Raw genomic sequence first — 20,943 nt, forward strand, 5'->3', positions numbered from 1 at the left:
CTCCCCACCCTTAGCTGGTTTGGGAGCAGAGAGGCCAGAGGTCTGGAAGTTTGTACGGAGCTGCTCCTTCCACAAGCCAAATGTAAGCAGTGTGCTGTGGTCAGGATGACCTGTTTGTACAGACACTGGGGGCTTTGACAGCTCGTAAAGCACCTGCATTGTCCTTCATCTTCAGTCTAGGTCTAATAAAAGCAATGCCCCTTGGGGCCATATGCAGATGGATACACGCAGAAGTCCCGGCTGTGTGCATTTGTCTTAATTTCTGTAGTACTCCGTAACTCACTGAGAGTGAACGAGGAATATGATACATTAATTCCTTCTCTGGGCATCGAGGGCTCACTTGTGGCTGAGAGATAAGGTGAGCGCAGCACACACCCACGCCTGCCCTTTTCCCTGAGTGATACGGGGTTATCTGAGATACCTGCCTGGTGGAGGGGGATGGTCTGGCAGGGACACGGCCCTGAATGTAAATTAAATAAATGTTTCCATTCTTAAAAAAGAAAAGAAAAAAAAGATCTCATCAGAAACTGGTTTGAAATTCATTTGGTTAAGTGGGAGCCTCTGAGAAATCAGATGAGGGAAGAACTGGCTAATATCCAATCTTGCACTGCTCCTGTTCTAGAACAAGTAGCTCCCTCCAGCAGCTAACTGAGGTCCTCTTCCCTATGGATTTGAGCTCCACTGAGGAAAATGAGTGTTTGTAGAGACCAGACCAATGTTGCAAGGCCATTGGAAAGTGCAGTTGCAGAATTCCTCCCGTGTCACGCTGGATTCTTGCCCGTTTTTGGAGCAGTAGCTGTATTTCACAGGGCAGGTTCCTTGTAGATACTTGCCCCCCTGTCGCACCGCTGCCTTCTTCCCACCACCAATCTAGAGCAATCCAGTAACACCCTGGTCGGCCTTGGGAAGGGCCTGCCCTGTCACGAATTTCTCCATTTGCTTTATCAAATGAGAAAGCCCAGGTGAGGCCAGGCAGCTCTCAGAAGGCTGCCGGTGGTCTGTTGACCACAGGTTGAGACCTGTTAAGTGGGTGACTTTGAGTCTCACTGATGAGATTTGGGAAAGGAGGGACAAGCATTGGATGTACGTTTCTTCTCATTGAATCAGCTCTCTCTTGCCTTCCCCTCTGCCATACTGGGTGGCTTAAAGATCTCTGTTGTGCTTGAGTGACAGGCTGTGTTGGTATGTAGTGGCTTAGTAAGTTCATTAACCTGCAGCTAAATCAAGGCAATGGCTAACTTGAGCTGTTTTTATATTTAAGCAAACTGCATCTAATCTTTCCAACGTATTTTGCTGAGCATGTAATTAAATAAGCATGACCCTGCAGTCTTTGTCGTGAATGCTTCCTGTTTTATAATTGTGATGATCAGAGAGATGTAATTAAGGGGTTCTTAATTTTCCATAATTGGTGGTGCTCCAGGTACAGCAATTTAGACACAACGTACAATACTTTTAAAACTCACAAGTCAAATATAACGGTGTTTGGAGGAATATTCTGGGGGTATGCTTTTTGCAAATTGTAATGACTTCTGTCTCTGCTCTTCAAGGTTTTCGGATGTCATCTTGGCAACAATTTTGGCTACCAAGTCAGATATGTGTGGCAAAAAGTTTGAACTGAAGATTGACAATGTTCGCTTTGTTGGCCATCCCACGTTGCTTCAGCATGCCCTGGGGCAGGTATGGTGCGAGGTCCGCGCTGGGACTGTGCATGTTTGCTTTTGATCCTGTTTTTACTTCCTGATGTTCAAAGCTGTCTTTTACTGACTTCCAGATAAATACAGTGAGTAGCAAACTGAGGGAGCTGTGTCAGTGATTCACAGAAACCCCCTCCTGGTTACTGCAGGAAAGCAGCATGGGTAAAGAGAAGTAACACTAAGCAATCCAGCTCAAAAAGCTGTTTCTCACCATGTTAGTTACTGCAACTTAGCCTTTTAGCACCTCTAATTAGTATGGCAGTTAAAAAAAGCCCCACAACCTTCACAAATGCTAGAAACTACGTCAGCCTTGTTTTTAACTCTTTAATTTTAACTCATGCTGGTGCTGAAGGTGATTCACAAGGCTTGTTTGGAATAGATAGGGTGTTGAAAGAGGTCTAAAATTTTCTTGCGGACAAAGTCAGGCTGCTGTTTGCATTGAGACCTTGCTCCGTGGCCTGTGTTCTAGCTGCTTGGAATGAAAGCAGTTGCCACCCAGGCTATGGAAAAGGTCCTGCTTAAATCTAGGAAAGAATTTACATGCTTCTTTGTGTAAAATAGTCCCCGTCCCATTCCTTCTTCCTGATGGACTGTAAGAATGAACTAGGTTTTGGTAGTTTCTGAATCCAACCCTGATCTCTGTCACTGAACTGCTTTGGTCTCATTTTTCATCAAATTTATTAAGTCATTTATTTTTTTCAGGAAAAAAAATCCTTTCTATCTATAGTTAGAGGTGCAAACAGATTGTTGGCAGCTGCTGCTTGGTATTTAGAGGACCAGACTGCTTTAATCCAAGTAAGGAGCTGGCCTCAAGCATCAAAAGATACTAGTGTTCTACTTTGGAAACTCAGTTGTGAATCTACAAGAAATGTGACACAGGATCACCAAGACTCAGTCCTCAAAAGTTTAAGCTTTTTTGGAAGACAGAATTCAAGTCTCTCCAAGCTGTGCGAGTACATCACCAGCCCCAGACAAGGCAAGCGATGAACCAGGGTCCGTACAGGGACCCCAGCCAGGAGCAAAAGAACCAGAGTCAGGGCTGGAGGACAACGCTGTGCTACTTAACAAGGGTCCATCCATGATGTAGGTCAAATGTCCATCCAGCAGACAGGGCTGGATACAGGCACACCTACAGGCCCTGGGCTGAGCTTAAATGGGCCTCTGGGGTCATGGGCTAGGGTGCGTGTGGGGGGACCCAGTTGGGGCTGGTCAGGGCCATTAAGACCTTTTGGTGCCCTTAGGGCCCTGCCAGCAGTGGCCAGTTCTCTCACAGTATAAGATTCCTTTGTTCTGCTTATCTTGTCTAAAATGTAGTGTAAAGGAGGTTGAAAGTATGTATATTTGCATTTTTCCACCACATATTATTAGACGTTCACTTTCTAGTCAGTTTTTTCCTCGTTGCATGAAATGTCTCTTCATTTTCAATTTGTCTAAATAAAATTGAAGAAACAAAGTTATAAAGTGCTGTAAACACTTTTTTGTTACTTCTCATAGAATGTTCTTTTTGGGTGTGTCTTATCACCCCAGTAGGCACCACAGAACTTGCTAGGGTCCAGAATCTTCTAGATGTGGCAGCCATCTCTGCTAGTTCATTTCAGTCTAAATCTGGAACCCTTTTGCAGCTAGGAGGAAGCTAGATGGAGCTCCTTTCCCATGGAGCAACGGCAGTGACCGGAGTAACCTGACAGTCTCTGGTTTGGGTTTCTTTGGAGTTCATACTGCAGTAAGTTAATCCACGGGACAGCTCAAGAAATTCTTACTCAGATGACATTCAGTTGTTACAAGAGCATGAACATTTAATTCTGCGTGCCAGACCGCCTTTTATGTAGCAATATTTTGAATTCTTCACGTTCCTTCAGCATTTTCTTTTTCAGCTTAGTCTTTTCTTCCTTTTTCTGGACATGAGGTGATACGAAATCTACCCCAATTGATGTTAATGGTGGTAGTTTCTTTGATTTTAAGGAAGGAAAAGGATCAGTCTCTACACTTGGAAATGCTTTTGAGTCTTTACTGAGGTTCACAAGGCCTCCTGGAACCTGTAACTCCAGGAGAACAAATGAACGGTAAATTGGCTTTACCACCCTCCCATCACTGCCTTTTGATCGAACTTAGGCTTTAGAAAAAGCAAAAATATGTATCACTTCTTTTAGTTTCTCTAATTTTTAAGACTACTGAGTGAAAGCACACAGCTTTCAGAGTTCACTGCTGAGCAGTTCGTTGCTGATGCTTGGGACCTGTCAGGGGAGGTGGATGCGGCTCTGCTGTTGCCAGCTTCTCTGCGTTTGCCCTGTCTCAGGCGCTGCATTAGCTACGTATGCACATACATTAGGTAGAGACCTAGTATGAGGTTAGCTGGGTGTTTGGCCTGGCAGGTTATAGCTGTTTTCACTTGGGATTGGATGGAGTGCTCCATCTTGTGGCGACGCTTGCTCGATTCAGAGTTGTTGGTCTTGGATGTGCAAATTCAACTTGCTCGTCTTGGCTTCCACTGTCCCTCCTCAGCAGAAAGTCTGTACCTGCGTTAGGGGTGCAGCTCTCTGCTGCAGAAAGTATAGGGAGGGCTGGAGAACGTGTTTGAAATCCCACAGGAAGGGAAAATCAAACCTTTTATTTTGGTACTGCAGTTTGAGAGTATAGTTTTTCTGATAAAAGCAACAGTTTGTAACGTGACACAATCCAAATGGGGATTTTAGGAAAGGAAAGGTGTGGCCTGGGATGAGAAATCTATGGATTTCTCTTTAGTTAACAATATATATATGACAGTTGTCCTAAGGAATTTAAACCTAGGGTCCCTAATGACGCTAAAATGCAATAGTAAAGACACCTAGTAAGACTGCTGTCTTAACTGATACTCATTTACATGGTCATGACTGAAATGCTTTGGCTTAAGTCTTCACAGCTTCTCAGAAAAGGCAGTATTGTAGAGTAGCTCTGACACTTGAATGAACAAAAATAATTCTATTTTTTACAAGTCAAATTTGATGGTATAATTTGATTTGTCTGCTCTCTTTTCTCAGAAAACATTATTTGACTGAGTTAAGCTTGTCTGTCTTTTTTTTCTTTTTTTCTTTTTCTTTGTTACTGGATCCAAGTGACACTAGCCTATGGGATTTTTTAAAAAATATTTTTCAGGTATCCAAAACTGATCCTTCACCAAAGAGAGAGATGCCCACTATGATTCTCTTCAACGTGGTCTTTGCACTAAGGGTAAGGACTGTCTTCACTCCATCTGACAGCGGGATGTGCTTTGGAGATATAAGAGAATGCAGTAGGCTCACGTTCCAGTAATCTCTTGTAAGACATTCAGTGTCTGATTCCATTGGGATATTTTAGTTTGAAACAACAAACCTAAACAATGTAGAATATGACACCGACAAGTGGGAAAGTTTTCCAGCCGAGTGGAAAACAATTACAGTTGTTCTCTTCAGGACATTTTCTAGAGTTTTTGGTTTTATGTACCCAGAGTGTAAAGGCATGCAAGAAGTCACTTTGCAAAATAGATATGAACCCAGTTGCAAGTCCTGTATGTGTCTTGTCTTCTGTTATTAGTGAACTGGTAATCTGCTGTGATTTTTCTAGACCGTGCAACTGAGGCTTGTCAAGCTCAGCTGTGCAAGATGACAGCCTGGGTCTGACTGTCCTGTGTGTCAGATGCTGCTCTCTGTAGGTGACTGCTCCATTCCTGCCCAGGACAGGACCAAACCCACCCAGCTGCACTCGCACGTTGCCGAGCCCCTGTGACTCCATGCAGCTCGGACCTTGGTGGTCGGTTCTGCTCCAGAAGCAGAGGCGGCAGGCAGCGTGGACAGTGCTTGGCCAGCCTGAAGAGTTGGGTCCCCACCGTGGCCTTGGTCAACCCAAGCTTGCTCAGTGCAGTCATTCAGAAACCTACTCTGGCTCAGAACAGCACTGTTTTGAGCCCTTAGTCATGCTGTATGATACGGAGACATGTGGCTTTGCTCAGTGCCTCTAGGCTTTTTTTTTATAATTAAATGGGCAGCGTTTGAAAGCTGCCTCCTCTTAGCAATGAGATCACTGTAAAGAGAGAGTGTCAGGGAGCAGCAGCTGTAGCATTATAAATGAGAAGAAGGTACAAGAGAAGAATAAGTAGGTTTTGATGCTCAACAAGAACCTGGAGCAAATATGTAGGTTTTGATTGGAATTTTTTTTCATGTGTACTCTAGTGACTAGATGTTGGTATCTGTGTTAAGGGATCCTGGCTTGGCTAATTAGGTAGCTTGTCTGTCTTTTTTTTCTTTTTTTCTTTTTCTTTGTTACTGGATCCAAGTGACACTAGCCTATGGGATTTTTTAAAAAATATTTTTCAGGTATCCAAAACTGATCCTTCACCAAAGAGAGAGATGCCCACTATGATTCTCTTCAACGTGGTCTTTGCACTAAGGGTAAGGACTGTCTTCACTCCATCTGACAGCGGGATGTGCTTTGGAGATATAAGAGAATGCAGTAGGCTCACGTTCCAGTAATCTCTTGTAAGACATTCAGTGTCTGATTCCATTGGGATATTTTAGTTTGAAACAACAAACCTAAACAATGTAGAATATGACACCGACAAGTGGGAAAGTTTTCCAGCCGAGTGGAAAACAATTACAGTTGTTCTCTTCAGGACATTTTCTAGAGTTTTTGGTTTTATGTACCCAGAGTGTAAAGGCATGCAAGAAGTCACTTTGCAAAATAGATATGAACCCAGTTGCAAGTCCTGTATGTGTCTTGTCTTCTGTTATTAGTGAACTGGTAATCTGCTGTGATTTTTCTAGACCGTGCAACTGAGGCTTGTCAAGCTCAGCTGTGCAAGATGACAGCCTGGGTCTGACTGTCCTGTGTGTCAGATGCTGCTCTCTGTAGGTGACTGCTCCATTCCTGCCCAGGACAGGACCAAACCCACCCAGCTGCACTCGCACGTTGCCGAGCCCCTGTGACTCCATGCAGCTCGGACCTTGGTGGTCGGTTCTGCTCCAGAAGCAGAGGCGGCAGGCAGCGTGGACAGTGCTTGGCCAGCCTGAAGAGTTGGGTCCCCACCGTGGCCTTGGTCAACCCAAGCTTGCTCAGTGCAGTCATTCAGAAACCTACTCTGGCTCAGAACAGCACTGTTTTGAGCCCTTAGTCATGCTGTATGATACGGAGACATGTGGCTTTGCTCAGTGCCTCTAGGCTTTTTTTTTATAATTAAATGGGCAGCGTTTGAAAGCTGCCTCCTCTTAGCAATGAGATCACTGTAAAGAGAGAGTGTCAGGGAGCAGCAGCTGTAGCATTATAAATGAGAAGAAGGTACAAGAGAAGAATAAGTAGGTTTTGATGCTCAACAAGAACCTGGAGCAAATATGTAGTTTTTGATTGGAATTTTTTTTCATGTGTACTCTAGTGACTAGATGTTGGTATCTGTGTTAAGGGATCCTGGCTTGGCTAATTAGGTGGTATAAAACCCTAGAAATTTCATTATGTTCGAGCATTATTTGATTTCCGAGCTCTGGCTTTCTCTCCCCAGCCCACAGGTTGCATCTGTGGAGCCATCATATTATTTGTGTGGCATGTACACATATGAAGGAACATTTTAAAAACGAGGTAGTTGGAATAGCTGTCTTTACAGAAATGGTTGATTGTTGCTCGACTGGATATGATGTCATGATTTAAAAGCCTCCAGCTCCCTGCTTGTGAAATGGCCTTTTTTTTTTTTTTTTTTTTTTAGCACTGGTACTTTTCTTACCGCTAGCTTTCCAGTGGTGACTAACACAGACACGGCCACAGTCTGGATGGCTTGTCCTCAGTTGAAGAGCAAGGTTTTGCACAAGACAGTTATCCCAGCAATCAGCCTGAATCAAGCAAGAAATCGTTTGCTGAGTTCTGCTGGGGATCCAGTGTTCTTGTGATTTGGGACATTCATAGGTCAGGAAGTGCTGAATTTGCAATACAGGAGTTGATTTTAGATTTCACACATTAAGAGACATTAGCTTCAAGAATTTTGTTGTTTTGGTGTGTTGGCAAAGCACCGTACTCTGGTTGGAGGTAAGCGTGTGTAGATGCACATGCAAACACAACCATTCATGCACTGTGAGTCATGTGGAAGCAGAAGTGTTACAACCAGTGCTCCTTCATTCACAGTATTGCAAAGGCTTAGTGAAGTGCAGCGAAGACTATATCCAGCCCACATTTTTCTAGACTCTAGTTTCTAGTGGTTCTCCTAGGAAAACTTGCTTTTTCTGCGTTTCGGCGCTGTGATGATGCTGATGTAATTGTGTGTGTCATGCAGCGCTAAATCATGTTTGCCAAATGAGACGCTCTTAGTTCAGAGAGAGCTGTCGAGTTTCTGGAAAGTGCTGTGCAAGAAGCAAGTGGAAATTTTTTCCTAGCATGGTGTAGTGCACTGCAGAGGGTGGGTGGAGGCATTCTGAGATAAAGATGAGAGTCCATCTGCAGTGGGCAGACAGAGCAGGCAAAGTCCCCAGTGCTGTAATCAGCACCGATCCTGCTGTGTTTAAGCTTCAGGGTTAAAAAAAGAACCGTGGAGTCCAAAAATGATGACTCATGGTTTGCTACTTTGAATGCCAAGTTATCACTTGCTAGAATCGTAAATTCCTTTAAATGTCTTAACAAACATGAAGCAGCTGCTTACTCAGACTGGAGCCACTGAGACCCTCCCCTTGTCAGCTGTACTTACATGATAGATTTTTCCAGCACTTTCATTCTGGGACTTGCACGAATGCAGTGTTAGTAATAAGCCATATTTGTGAAACGCTTGGGAGCATAAATCCAAATTCGTTCTGGTTTGGGATCAAATTATTGATCGTGTGCTGGTCATTCTTACCCAGTTACTGTCTTGTCAGTATGTACAAACAAACATCAGTATAGCAACATGGAGTGAATGGGCTGTGTTAAAGGCACTGCAGTCCTTATACTCCCACTGCATTTAACCTGAACATCGTGATATTCTGCGTTTTCAAATAGCTTGACACTTTCTTTTCTCACGGTGTGAAATTGAGCTCTTTGGTCCCTCTGCTAGCAGAAGACTCGTTAACAACTGGAAAAATTAAACCAGATAGGAGTATCATACTCCAGGTGCTGTGGTCATTTGATGCATGTAGACAAGCTTAGAAATCCCTGAGTCTTCTCATTACCTTTGGACATCTCTGAGCTTGTGCTTTGTTGCTGCTCAAGAAAATACCTTTTTTTTGCCAGTTGCCAAAGAGGCTGACTTTTGATATCTACTGAAGATGATGATTTTTGACTACTCATCCATCACTGTAGTTCCATATATGTGATTGTAGCTGAATGACCGACGTGTTTCTTTTCTGTGTTGCCTGTAGGCCAATGCAGATCCATCCGTGATAAACTGCTTACACAACCTCTCCCGAAGAATCGCCATAGTCTTGCAGCACGAGGAGCGCCGCTGCCAATACCTGACCAGGGAGGCCAAGCTGATCTTGGCTATTCAGGATGAAGTGTCTGCCATGTCAGAAAGTGAGTGCTGAGCTTAGCTTTGTGCAGGAATATGTTTGTCCAGGAACATGTTTTCAGACAAGTGCTGATTGTGCCTTTTGTGGCTGGGATCAGTATGAACAAGTTTTGGTGCTCTTTAGCATTCTGACAGCTTTTGACTGCGTTTTGCCTCATCCAAGATCACTATCCCTATGCAGAGATGTCAGATTTAGAAGTGAAGAAGCTTCTTTCCTTTCCTTTCCTTGCTAGCTCAGTTCAGTGTGATCACTGGAGAATGCGCACTGAACCATCACATTTGGATCTGCCTGTCAGGCTGAGATGGAAGAACTCTTATGTAGCCTGCTTCACTCAACCTAGAGCAAGTTTCCCATGCTTTAATGCTGCGTGCTGAGTCACCAGACTTCTTGTGTGGAAACTTGACTCTTACATGTTGTTACCACGGCTAGCAAATAGTTACAGAGCATTTTTATAGACTGTACGTCAGAGCAATTTACTAATGTGCACTGTTTAAGGTGAACTCTATCTGACAGTGATGCATCATCTTGCTGCAAGCATTAAAAATTAAAACTAACACATATAAAACCAAAAAACTCAAAATCATCACTTGTCAAATTCTCAGTTACGTGTGCTTAACTGAGTTGAGGTTTAGGAGAAGCTGGTAATAATTCACTGCTATTGTTTTAACATGTAACTTGAGTTACTGTAAAAGCTTTGAAAGATAATTGCAGATTAAAAAGATATGGATTCTGTCCCTAAGGTACCGGTTGATACCTAGTGGGGGAAGAGGAAACTCTTCTTTGCTTTGAAATTAGTTGTTTGCTTTCTTGTTTTGAAATTTTCCATAGCCACAGAAGGGCCACAGTCACCTTTTCATCACATCCTACCCAAGTGCAAACTGGCCAGAGATCTCAAAGAGACATATGACAGGTAAGTGGGATTTTCGTCCTAGCTCATAGTATGCTGCTTCTCACTGAAACCTCTTGGCCTTGTTCCTTAGGATATTATCCACCTCTTCATGCCGTTGACTCATTGGGATTTGGGTTTTAGACCAGGTGGAGCGATGTGAAGGCTAGCTGTCAGGTGTAATGTTTGCAGAATTGCTGTCCTGACTTTTGGATATGTCGTGGTTCTTAAAAGTCGGTGATGTCTGTCACAGCTTTAAGAATTATTATTTTCTTCCTTAGCACAGAGGCACATAATGATAAGTGAATTGTGAATTGAAAAGTGTCATAATATGAATATCATATTGCTGTAGAAGTGCTCTAAACCTGCAGCTAACAGAAAAATGCTGCATCTAGCACTGATGGCAAGTCAGGTGCTGCCCTGGCTTCATTTGGTTACACTGTGCATGTCTGGACAGTGAATTTGGATGAAGCGGTGAGACTTTCAGCAGAATGGAAAGTGTAACATGCTGTTTCTTGACTAGATTAAAAGTTCTGGCAAGGATTTCAAAAGAGCGTGGAGTTAGTGTTGAATTTCAGCAGGAGCCAGCAACCAACCCCAGTGGACTTCTGCTCTGACAGCTCGTCAGGGCTGACTCCTCACGCAGAGCAGACACCTCCATTTGGGATATGCGCTTGATGAAAGACCTTGACAAAGGAGCACAGAAGGTTTTGGTGGGGAGGAAGATGATTTGCCCCTTGGTTACGGCATTTGTCAGGGCTTGGGAGAATGACTCTTTGAGTTCCTTGATTGACTGTAGAGCACGTCGTATGATATTAGACAAACCCTGTAGCCTCCCTAGGATTGTGGTTCCCTTTGTACAAAGGGAATAATTGCAAAGCCCTGCAAGGTAACGCACTGAGAGCCTAAATAATTTAGTGATTGCAGAGCACGTTAGAAAACTTGTAATACGCTGTTCTTCATTATGATCAAGAGCTGTGAATTTCAGCCAGTTTGGAGGGAATGTTGTGTATTGTTCAATACAACTCTCCAAACCCATACTAAATTTTAAAATATGACATTTTTTATGTAGCCTGTAATTGTACTATTAAACTTCACCTACTACTTTTCTCTGTCCCTCTAGGGCCATGTCTTTGTGACTGGGTAAAACCCTGATCTCGTTTCCAAACATTTAGTGACACAGTGACATCTTGTGGCACTTAGCTCTGACTGAGGGAACATACAGCCCAAGCTCATGGAGAGTGTTAATACAACCCTTCCATGAAATAAGGAGGAATAGACTGACCACAGAGGAACACCCAGTGGTGCTGCCCCCCAGATTTAAAACAAGGCAGCGTGCCCCTCATTTAGGCATTGTGCGTCAGGGAGAAGTGGTGCAAGTTGTATTTTGACAGTTTTGGATGACATTGTCATAAGCAAATGCAGCTGTCGGTAAAAATATAAAATGTCTGTGCATTTGATTGGAAAGCTCTATCTGAAGAGCAGCTAACAGTGCCGTTGGCTGGCTGGGTAATAAGGTGGTGTTCTGCAGTATTTTTCCATTAATGCTTCATATGAGAGAATAGGAAATATGCTTATTACACCTGCTGTAGTACCTTGCCGGACAGGCATAGAATTAGAATAATTTTTTGGTCAAGTAGAAGAAATGGTCTAGAAATAGGATTTTTATTCTGCAATTCTTGAGATGAAGAATTCCTGAATGGCAACACCTCTGGAGTGAAGCTTGTGTGGTCTTTTATGAAATGAGGGTTGGTCACAAGTGATGTGGAAAAAGCAAATAGGTAAGAATGCATAAAAAAAGGTCTCGTCTGTAAGATGGGAACCAATCCTGCTCCGGATTGTAAATCCCCTGCTGTAATGAATACTGTAGCCAGTTTTGGGCACCACATTTCAGGAAGGATTTGGGCCACCTAGGGAGTGTGGAGGAGTGAGAATGACCTAAAAGGAAAGATTGAAAGGTTCGTTCTGTTTCTTGTAGAGGAGAAAAGTCTGCTGGAAATGCAGGCAGTGACAGTGTGCTGTTTTAAATATACAGATACTTCTGGCGTAGCCTTTGGCATAGGGGAGCACTTTGAATTGCAGATGGGAACCCAGCTCTCCATTTGAGATTTGCTCATTCGACACATTTCCTAGTGTCAGCTGATTTCTGCAATGCCAGTCAAAGGCCTCTTGAATTATCACAGTTGCTCCAGGGGTGCTGTCTAGCCCTGGGTTTCCTGTAGATGGTGCTGATATTCCAGGCAGGACCCAACATGTCCCTTAGCAAGTTGGTTTGTACAAAACCACAAGTGTGTGAATCTTTTTGTACTTCAAAATGTCCCTTGCGTTTTGAATGAAATGCCTGTGTTTTATAAGGCGGGAATCAACAGCCAGGTCATCTTGACTGTAACATTATTGCCGCTAGAGTAATGGAGTATTATTAAACTGACAACTTAGAGGTAGTCAACATCTAGTTCCTGGGACCTTTTTTGACTCTAATGGAGAAAAGGAGAGTGTTTCTTTTTGATGAATTCTGAAAAAACATTTGAGAGTCTTTGTTCATCTTGTCCCCAAACTCCAGCATTGTGGAACAAAAGGCAACGGCTTTAGGATCAAGAAAGTCCAGTTGCCAGCATCTCCAGCGCTGACAAATTTACCAGTGTTACCATGGGTGTCTCTTTTAAGCCAGCATTCAATTTAGGGAATTAAGACAGCTTTCACCAAGTTTTATCTGCAGCTGCAGATAATATGTTAGCCTGACACTAGCTGCCTGTCTGTTCATAGCCAACTTCTTTCAGCTTTGTATTGGAATAAAAGTGAAGCTATGGGGAGGCTTTTGGGGAGCACTGGATTGTTTGGTTCTTCTTTTTAATACACAGAGGGCCTTTATACATTTTTAGCCTAGTGGGATTTGAACTGACTGGTAGATCTAGCCTATCTCAGCAGCTCAGGGAGAAGTGGCATAATTAGATGGGATTTAATGAATTATTAGATGTGATTTGTGTGGCTGTACTGTAAAATATAAACCAACTACAGTTATGTGACCAAAGGATGGTCAACGGGTCCTTTCCAAGGAAATGCGAGGCCATGTCAAAGCTCTAAGTAGTCACAACCTCTGGCAAAAATAAATAAACTCCAAAGCTACAAGCTCGCCTCCACCAAACTGGAAAACTTATTATTAATTTCTGATAAAATGAAGTGGGTTTATGTAAAAATTCATAACTCGTATAAAATATGAAGCGGGACTGTCTTTCTTTGGCCAAGAGATACGAAAAAAAAGAAAAGGCTGCAATTCTGCGGGATACTGGCCAATTTTTCCAGTTCATGTTTTGGGGCAGTGGCTCACAGTTGCTGTTCAGGGCAGAGCAGAATAAAGTGAAAGAGCAGTGATGTTCCCCAAAACATCGCCCGGCTTCCTGCAGCTCTGGAGGTGGTTTCTGTATATCCAACAGCCTTCAGCTGATCTCACTTCCCGGAATTAGTCCACGATCCTGCGAGCCAGAGTAAATATGTAACAACCACAGCTTCCTCTGATAAGGAGGTCCATGGCTTAACTAGTTTCTGTGTTTCTTTCTGTTTCTTTTGAACTTTGTTCCTTCCAGTATCATGAGATGTGTCACAGGTCTTATGATGGAGTGGCGTTAACCAGCTTTTTCCTATTTACTTCTCCCTGCCCCAATTTTAGACTATGAGATCCCCTCTCAGTATCCTAACGCCTTGCCGTGTATCCCTCAGTATTACTCTTCATGTATTATCTAACCAGAGATTTAAAAAAAAAAAAAAAGTGTCGAAACTGAGTTTTCATGGGATAAAATGGAATGTGTTTGAGGGTTTAATAGCCAATTAGAGTGTGGGGAATGAAGCTATTTTTGCCCAGTTACTCTTGAAATCTGTGGGGAAAAAGGAAAAAGATACCAGTTAACTGATGAGACAGAAGGTGAAATTCAGTATAGATAGATGTGAAGTAATGCATGAATAAGGGCTGTCTGGCCTTATAGTCCATAACCACTCTGAGAAGAGCTTTTGGAATCACAGCAGATAGCTTGGTGAAAAAGTCAAGTCAGTGAAAAAGCTCAGGGCGCAGTAACGCTGCAAAAAATCCCCATGAAACATGAAGAGTTAGGAAGGGAGCAAAGAACAAGAAAGAGCCTTCTGTGAATTCCTGGTGTGCCTACCGCACCTTTGAACGCTCTGTGCAAAATTTTTTTTCTAGATTTCTCTAGATTTCCTATCAGGGGCTACTTAAACTGTGTCCCTGAGGTTCACGGTGTGCAACGCAGCCGACGCAGTGTTCTCGCCTTCCCACAGTCCCGAGTCTTCCTGGAGTCTTTGCTCCAATTTTAGTTCATTAAGAAGAATAAAGTACAATTGGAGCTCGGTGACTCACTGAGGCGACTTTGAAAACTTGTTTTCTTGGTATTCTCTCCTGTTGCTGTTTTTTGCCATGCTGCTTCTACCCCTAAAAGAAGGTAGCTTCTGGGTCTGCTGGTCCTCAGCCAAAGAGCTTGGGGCCAGCTCATGGAGATCCGTGAGGCTCGCAGTAAAAAGCTTGCTAAATAGATGACTTCATGGGGAGTCTGTAAAAATGAGGACAAATGTGGATCCAAACTTCACTTTCTGTGACTTGACTGTATTTCATGTTGCGTGAATCTTTGTGTATATATTGGTGAAATTCTTTAACTCTGTTGGCCGGCTACGGGCAGTCACGTACATTGCTGCTGGAGGATGTAGCTTATTCCTTGTCAAATTATTACAGATTTCAATTATTTTCCATCCAAGGAGGGGCAGGCAAAGGAGAAATCATGTACACAAAGCTATAATGAAGCCTTGAAATTGTACAGTTGAATGCAAATGCAGGAGAATGAAATTAAGATCCAGATCAGAACTGAAAATCTGGTTTTCTTGTTGCCTTTCATTCTAGGCTTTTGTTGTATAGTGCGCTGTAGACGAAATTATGCTGTGGAGAGTGTAATTATGTAATTAAAGCTTCTGCCTTGGTGCATTTGGACCCAAGAATGAAAGGAACCAACTGTATTTTTTTTTTCTGTTTCCTGAATGTTGAGTTCTGCAGGGAAAATATCCCTGCAAGTGTTTCATAGTTTCATGTATTTCTACTTCTTTTCGGTAACCTGTTTTAACAACCCCAGTAGCTCTCAGGTAGCCTCTTAACTCGCTCATTCCATTCATTCATTGTCATGGTTTCTCTTGGGAGTATTTGGCCTGGTGTATGTATATATACACCCCGGTGTGGATAACTACTGCTTCAGGATGCCCTTTACCTTGATCTATTTTGAGAGAAAGCCAGCTTTATCTGTCAATTGGTGTACGTCTCGTGGGATAAGCAGTGTTACTGGAGTTGCAGCATTTAATGTAAGAAAAACGGAGGTGTTTGCTGTGCTTTGCATGTTCCTTCAGGCCTCTGATCAGATGTGAGGTGGCAGCGCCAGAGGGACAGTGGATTTATCCTTTCATTTCCCTTTAAAAAAAGGAAAACATACATAGTGTCTGCTCCATTTGCATCTTGAAAAATCGATGGTTTTTTGGAGGTCAGTGCAAGATTTGAGGACAAAACCATGGCCTCTGCTTTTGAAAAGCGTTGTCTGCTGTGAGATTTTCCCTAATGAGTCTGATCATGCACGAGGCAGGACGGGATCGTGTTTGCTCTCTCACCACTCTGTTGTGGTTTGGTGAATAGTTCTGCTGGCAGCCAAAGCTACCCAATGTTTTTGTTTTAAAGCTGAATTTTCAGGTCTCTCTAAACCCTGTGTACAACCAGATGAACTTGAAAAAAGAGCACGTTCATTTGTGGCCTGCAATTGAATGTTAGGTGTAAGTGTTTAAATCACCACATAAAGAGTTTCCAAGACATGTATTTGCCCCCGGCCTGTTCCTGGCATGTTTTTAAATCTGTTTTTGTGTAGAGGGGAAATTCGTGGGCGTTATTGACACAAAAGTCATATTGCAAGTCTCAACACACTCGAATTTAAAATTCAGACTGGAATTTTCAGAGTTGAAATTTTATTTTAGGCCAAAAAAAAAAAAATCTTTTGGAACAAAGTTGAAAATCAAAGGACATTTTGAGAAATTCAGCTCTCTAGTGTAGACAAGATTAGCTGTTGCTTAAGATCATTTTGCAAATTTGTATGTCTTCCTAAATCTGTATGCACAAAAAGATGGGGTGGGCCTTGCCTCTTCCACCCTGCTGGGTCCCACTGCCTCTAGCAAAGCTGTTCCCTGCCTGCGGGCCAGGCAGCGCTGCGAAGGTTTGCAAGGTGGTGCCAGCTTAGCTCCTTAGGGTATGTTACCCCTATGGTATCGTTACCCATTTCTAAGTAAATGTAGATACCTACCTAGGTGTATTTCATCTGTTGTCTAGATCTGCAGACTCCTGTAAAACTACCTGAATGACATTCATTGCTCTAATCTCCCAGCTTTCTGGGTTTTTTTTCAGTAAAAGAGGCTTATATGTGCTTTCAGGCTGAACACGAGGGTCAGACTTTATCGTCATTCCTGAGATGTCCATCATTTCCAATCCAGTCCTGTTGTTTGAAGTCAGCTTAAAGGCTTAGCTTAGTCCCTGTGGTTTCTTAGAATGAAGAAACCATTTAGCAAGCACGGTTGTGATTTCATATGACGAGCGGGAGCAGGTTAGTAGGAAATAAACAACCTAAGCAGAACCGAAGGAGTCCGCTACTGTGGAAATGTGCTGCTTGTATCACCCCTTGCCCAGTACAGACATCTCCTTTTCCTTTTCCTTCAAGAGGCAGATGGAAATTGGAGGTGAAAACACTATGCCCAATTCATCTTTGCCCTTTGCAGCTCTGGTCTAGGGAATTTTCCAGTGCCTTGCAGTAGATTTTCAAGGAACTCTTTTAACTTGAGATACTGCTGCACTGTTAAGAGCAGAGGGAGCAGAAGACACACCAGAAGGCCGGTGACACACCAGAAGGCTGGGATGTCATCCAGAGGGACCTGGACAGGCTGGAGAGGTGGGCCTGTGTGAACCTCATGAGGTTCAACAAGGCCAAGTGCAAGGTCCTGCACCTGGGATGGGGTAACCCCCAGTATCAATACCCTATGGTATCGTTACCCATTTCTAAGTAAATGTAGATACCTACCTAGGTTTATTTCATCTGTTGTCTAGATCTGCAGACTCCTGTAAAACTACCTGAATGACATTCATTGCTCTAATCTCCCAGCTTTCTGGGTTTTTTTTCAGTAAAAGAGGCTTATATGTGCTTTCAGGCTGAACACGAGGGTCAGACTTTATCGTCATTCCTGAGATGTCCATCATTTCCAATCCAGTCCTGTTGTTTGAAGTCAGCTTAAAGGCTTAGCTTAGTCCCTGTGGTTTCTTAGAATGAAGAAACCATTTAGCAAGCACGGTTGTGATTTCATATGACGAGCGGGAGCAGGTTAGTAGGAAATAAACAACCTAAGCAGAACCGAAGGAGTCCGCTACTGTGGAAATGTGCTGCTTGTATCACCCCTTGCCCAGTACAGACATCTCCTTTTCCTTTTCCTTCAAGAGGCAGATGGAAATTGGAGGTGAAAACACTATGCCCAATTCATCTTTGCCCTTTGCAGCTCTGGTCTAGGGAATTTTCCAGTGCCTTGCAGTAGATTTTCAAGGAACTCTTTTAACTTGAGATACTGCTGCACTGTTAAGAGCAGAGGGAGCAGAAGATCAGTGGGCTGAAGTCTCTGAAATCCCCCTGAAGCCTTGTAGGGGATAATGCTTTGTAAGTACAAGTTAAGGAAGCCCTTGCAGCTAGGAATCAGCTGGTCCTCAGCCAGTCTGGGGATAGGCAGGGTACATTCAGTCTTTTGTTATCCTGATGCGATTTCCTGTGCAGGGGTGAGTCTGAACCACTATTTTAATTTGTTATACATGGTAAATGCTGTATGTATTTATTTTCTTCCTATTTTAGCCTCTGCACAACAGGGGTGGTCCGTTTACATATCAACAACTGGCTGGAAGTGAGTTTCTGCCTGCCTCATAAAATTCATTACGTCGCCACAAACTTTATACCCCCTGAAGCAATTGAGAGAAGCCTGAAATCTATCAGGTAAGAGCAAGCTCTGTCCTTCAGAGTGCGGCTGGTCCTTCCTCCAGTTCCAAGTGTGGTGCTGCAAATGCCTGTACTGGAGCAGCTGGGGGGTGATGTGACACTGAGCTGTAGTGGCAGTGGAGGCATGGGCTGAGACAGGACTCCTTGGAGCTGATGCCGAGGTACCACGATACTGTTGGATACGTGGTGATGTGAAGCCACAGCCTTTACGTTAACATTAGGTGGTTGTACTGAGGTGATGCTGCATGGGAGGCCTGCACTGTTTCCAATCAGAGGAATCACATGTTCATTGTAAACTGTTGAACCAGAAGTACTTTTGCGTTTAGAAGAGAGCAAGCCCAGGCCTCATGATTATTTCCTGCTCTCCATGTTTACAGGTTTTTTCCTGCAAAAGTAACTAATTCTTGCTTTCTTCCTTTTTTCTAGTCCATTCTGTATTTCAGTAATGCAGATGAGCAGTTTTCAGACCAGTTCTCCAGGCTTAATTGTATGCCAGCACAGCACAGTCATTTTCTTCTAGTCACTGGGGCATCCAGTTACCATATAAACCCCTGTCCCCTTTTTATGGGGAGCATCTTATCTTGTGACATAAAAATAAGCTTATTCTGAACCCACTTATGACAAAAGGATGATATTAGAAGTTCTTTTTTATCAGTAGATTGACCCCAGGTATCATGGTCTGGGAATAACTAAGCCTTCAGGAAAAGTTGCAGTTTACTGTGCAAATGTATTCCTTTTTTTCCGCAGGCCATACCATGCCTTGTTACTTTTAAATGATGAGAAGTCATTGCTTAATGAGCTCCCGTTGGACTGCTCTCCTGCCCTGGTGAGAGTAATTAAAACTACCTCTGCTGTGAAGAATTTGCAGCAACTGGCTCAAGATGCTGACTTGGCATTGCTGCAGGTATGGGGACCTGCCAGCAGTGGCTGAAATTCTTTTAATTCATGAAGCATTTTCTTTCTGTGTGCTGGTGGGTTTCTATGGTACACAAGCACATCAGTTCTCTCGGTGTGAGCAGAGGGCACAGAGAAAGCGCGAGCCTTAGAGCGTGGGGAAAGGTTGGGGAGACGAAGAAAGAGCAGCAACGGTGCTTGACAGTCCTGCAGCCACATCTGAATCGCAGATTGCTGTGGGGTAGCGGGGGCATCTGGAGGTCTCTAGTCCACGCCACTGCTTGGAGCAAGTCCATTAAAGCAGGCTGCTCAGGAACTTGTCCGTTCGAATTCTGAATATCTCTGGGGATGGGGATCCCACAGCCTCTCTGTGCTCTGGTCCAGCATTTGTGTGAAATGTCCAGCATCGGAGTGAAAACTTTCTTTATATCTAATGGGAATTTCCCGTCTTCCACCACGTGTGTGTTGCCTCTCATCCCATCCCTATGCCCCCCTGAGAACGGTGGCTCTGTCTTCTCTGTGCCTACCCTGTGTTGGGTAGTTAAAACCAGAACAAATAGTACTCTTGGCTTATGCCACGGTAGTCTGTCTTGGTTCTGCCACGTTGATGTCTTTGTGCAAAAGGAGGCATCCAAAATGTAAGTGAAGCTTACAGCTGCCATGGCCAGAATGAGACTCTGGCAATCACGTGAGACACGAGGCCACTGAGAGACCACTGCGTGTGACTGCCATCATTGTGGCCCTTTGCTTCTCAGCCCTGATGATTATATTGGATGATACGGGAGAGGGGAGCGGCCTCTCCATGCTTCTGAGGGTCGATTCAGACCTGGGGACGCAATCTATGCTCTGTGTAACAGGGGAGAACATGGCTTGTCATCTCTGATCCTCCTGATCATAGGTCCCGTGCCTTCTCTTATTTGAAGGGAAAGGTCCTGTTTTGTAATAAAATTTCCAGGTCTGCTTACAGTGGTCCGTGGTGTTACTTGGCGTTACATAGCTATGGGATGAACTCTGGAAATTCCCTACTGCTTCTGTAGTCTCGTTCTCCACAAAAAAGCAAACTTAAATGCACCTAATGATGCAGGCTGGATTTTATGTCTCATAGACGCTATTTATGTGGCTCTTCCACAGCCATTAACAACCACGGACTTGTTTAACACATTAAAATATTTTGTGTAACTCATTACTGAAATATCTCTGTGCGTTAAAAAGGCCATGCTGCTTTTGTTTTATTTTTCATGTATAACACTTAATGCATTTTGTGCATAAACAAAAATAGGTTTTTGGGGCTACAGTTCTATTGATACGGTTTGAAGAAATTCTGTTAAGGCAGGAAATACTGGAAATAGGTTTTTGGGGCTTGAAAAGTAGCTACAGTTCTATTGATACAGTTTGAAGAAATTCTGTTAAGGCAGGAAATACTGAGTTGCTTAGAGATGTGAAGCGAACCTCTGGAAATTCATAACCTTGTCAAATGCTTTTTGATGTGCCACATGTTATATTAAACCCTGAATGTATTGTCAGGGCAGGGTGAAACGATGAAACATTTTCCTTTCATTTCGGATCAAACACGACATTTCTGTCATTGTGTGGAACTCTTGCTGAGAGTTTGAGTTTTGCTTTTTCACTCTCCTAATTTTTCCCTGTTTTCTCAATGCAGGTTTTCCAGCTTGCTGCACATCTCGTTTACTGGGGAAAAGCAATTATTATTTATCCCCTGTGTGAAAACAATGTCTACATGCTGTCTCCAAACGCCAGCGTCTGTCTGTAAGTAGAAGGAGAATGAGTGACTAGCAAGAAAGTGGTGGGAAGTGCAGATGTGCTTTCCTTCCCTGGCTTACTGGGTACAGGGTAGGATCTTTCTTCACGTATGAATTTGTTGAGACTATACAGAACACAAACCATTGCATGTGCCTGAACTCGCAACGCCATATAGGAGTTTGTGTGCA

At 43.4% G+C, this 20,943-nt stretch overlaps 1 protein-coding gene across 18 annotated transcripts in view; it reads left to right on the forward strand.

The window, feature by feature from the left end:
• The window catches only part of NPRL3 (NPR3 like, GATOR1 complex subunit), a 57,166-nt gene that overhangs the window by 8,359 nt on the left and 27,864 nt on the right, over nucleotides 1-20,943 (forward strand). For 9 of the 18 annotated variants that reach the window (XM_035889120.1, XM_035889107.1, XM_035889105.1 and 6 more), the window contains 7 exons: nucleotides 1,548-1,677; nucleotides 4,827-4,901; nucleotides 9,014-9,167; nucleotides 9,992-10,073; nucleotides 17,960-18,097; nucleotides 18,848-19,004; nucleotides 20,655-20,761. In XM_035889120.1, the coding sequence (XP_035745013.1) occupies nucleotides 1,594-1,677; nucleotides 4,827-4,901; nucleotides 9,014-9,167; nucleotides 9,992-10,073; nucleotides 17,960-18,097; nucleotides 18,848-19,004; nucleotides 20,655-20,761 (797 nt within the window). In that variant the 5' untranslated portion in view covers nucleotides 1,548-1,593. Of the gene's footprint in view, nucleotides 1-51; nucleotides 359-427; nucleotides 1,183-1,547; nucleotides 1,678-1,771; nucleotides 1,857-3,316; nucleotides 3,418-4,826; nucleotides 4,902-5,999; nucleotides 6,098-9,013; nucleotides 9,168-9,991; nucleotides 10,074-17,959; nucleotides 18,098-18,847; nucleotides 19,005-20,654; nucleotides 20,762-20,943 lie in introns of those variants that run through there. The other 9 variants (XM_035889110.1, XM_035889111.1, XM_035889112.1 and 6 more) reach the window with 8 other exon arrangements.

Source organism: Egretta garzetta, unplaced genomic scaffold, assembly GCF_000687185.1.
Source record: "Egretta garzetta isolate BGI_Z169 unplaced genomic scaffold, ASM68718v1 scaffold42, whole genome shotgun sequence".
Lineage (NCBI taxonomy): Eukaryota > Metazoa > Chordata > Aves > Pelecaniformes > Ardeidae > Egretta > Egretta garzetta.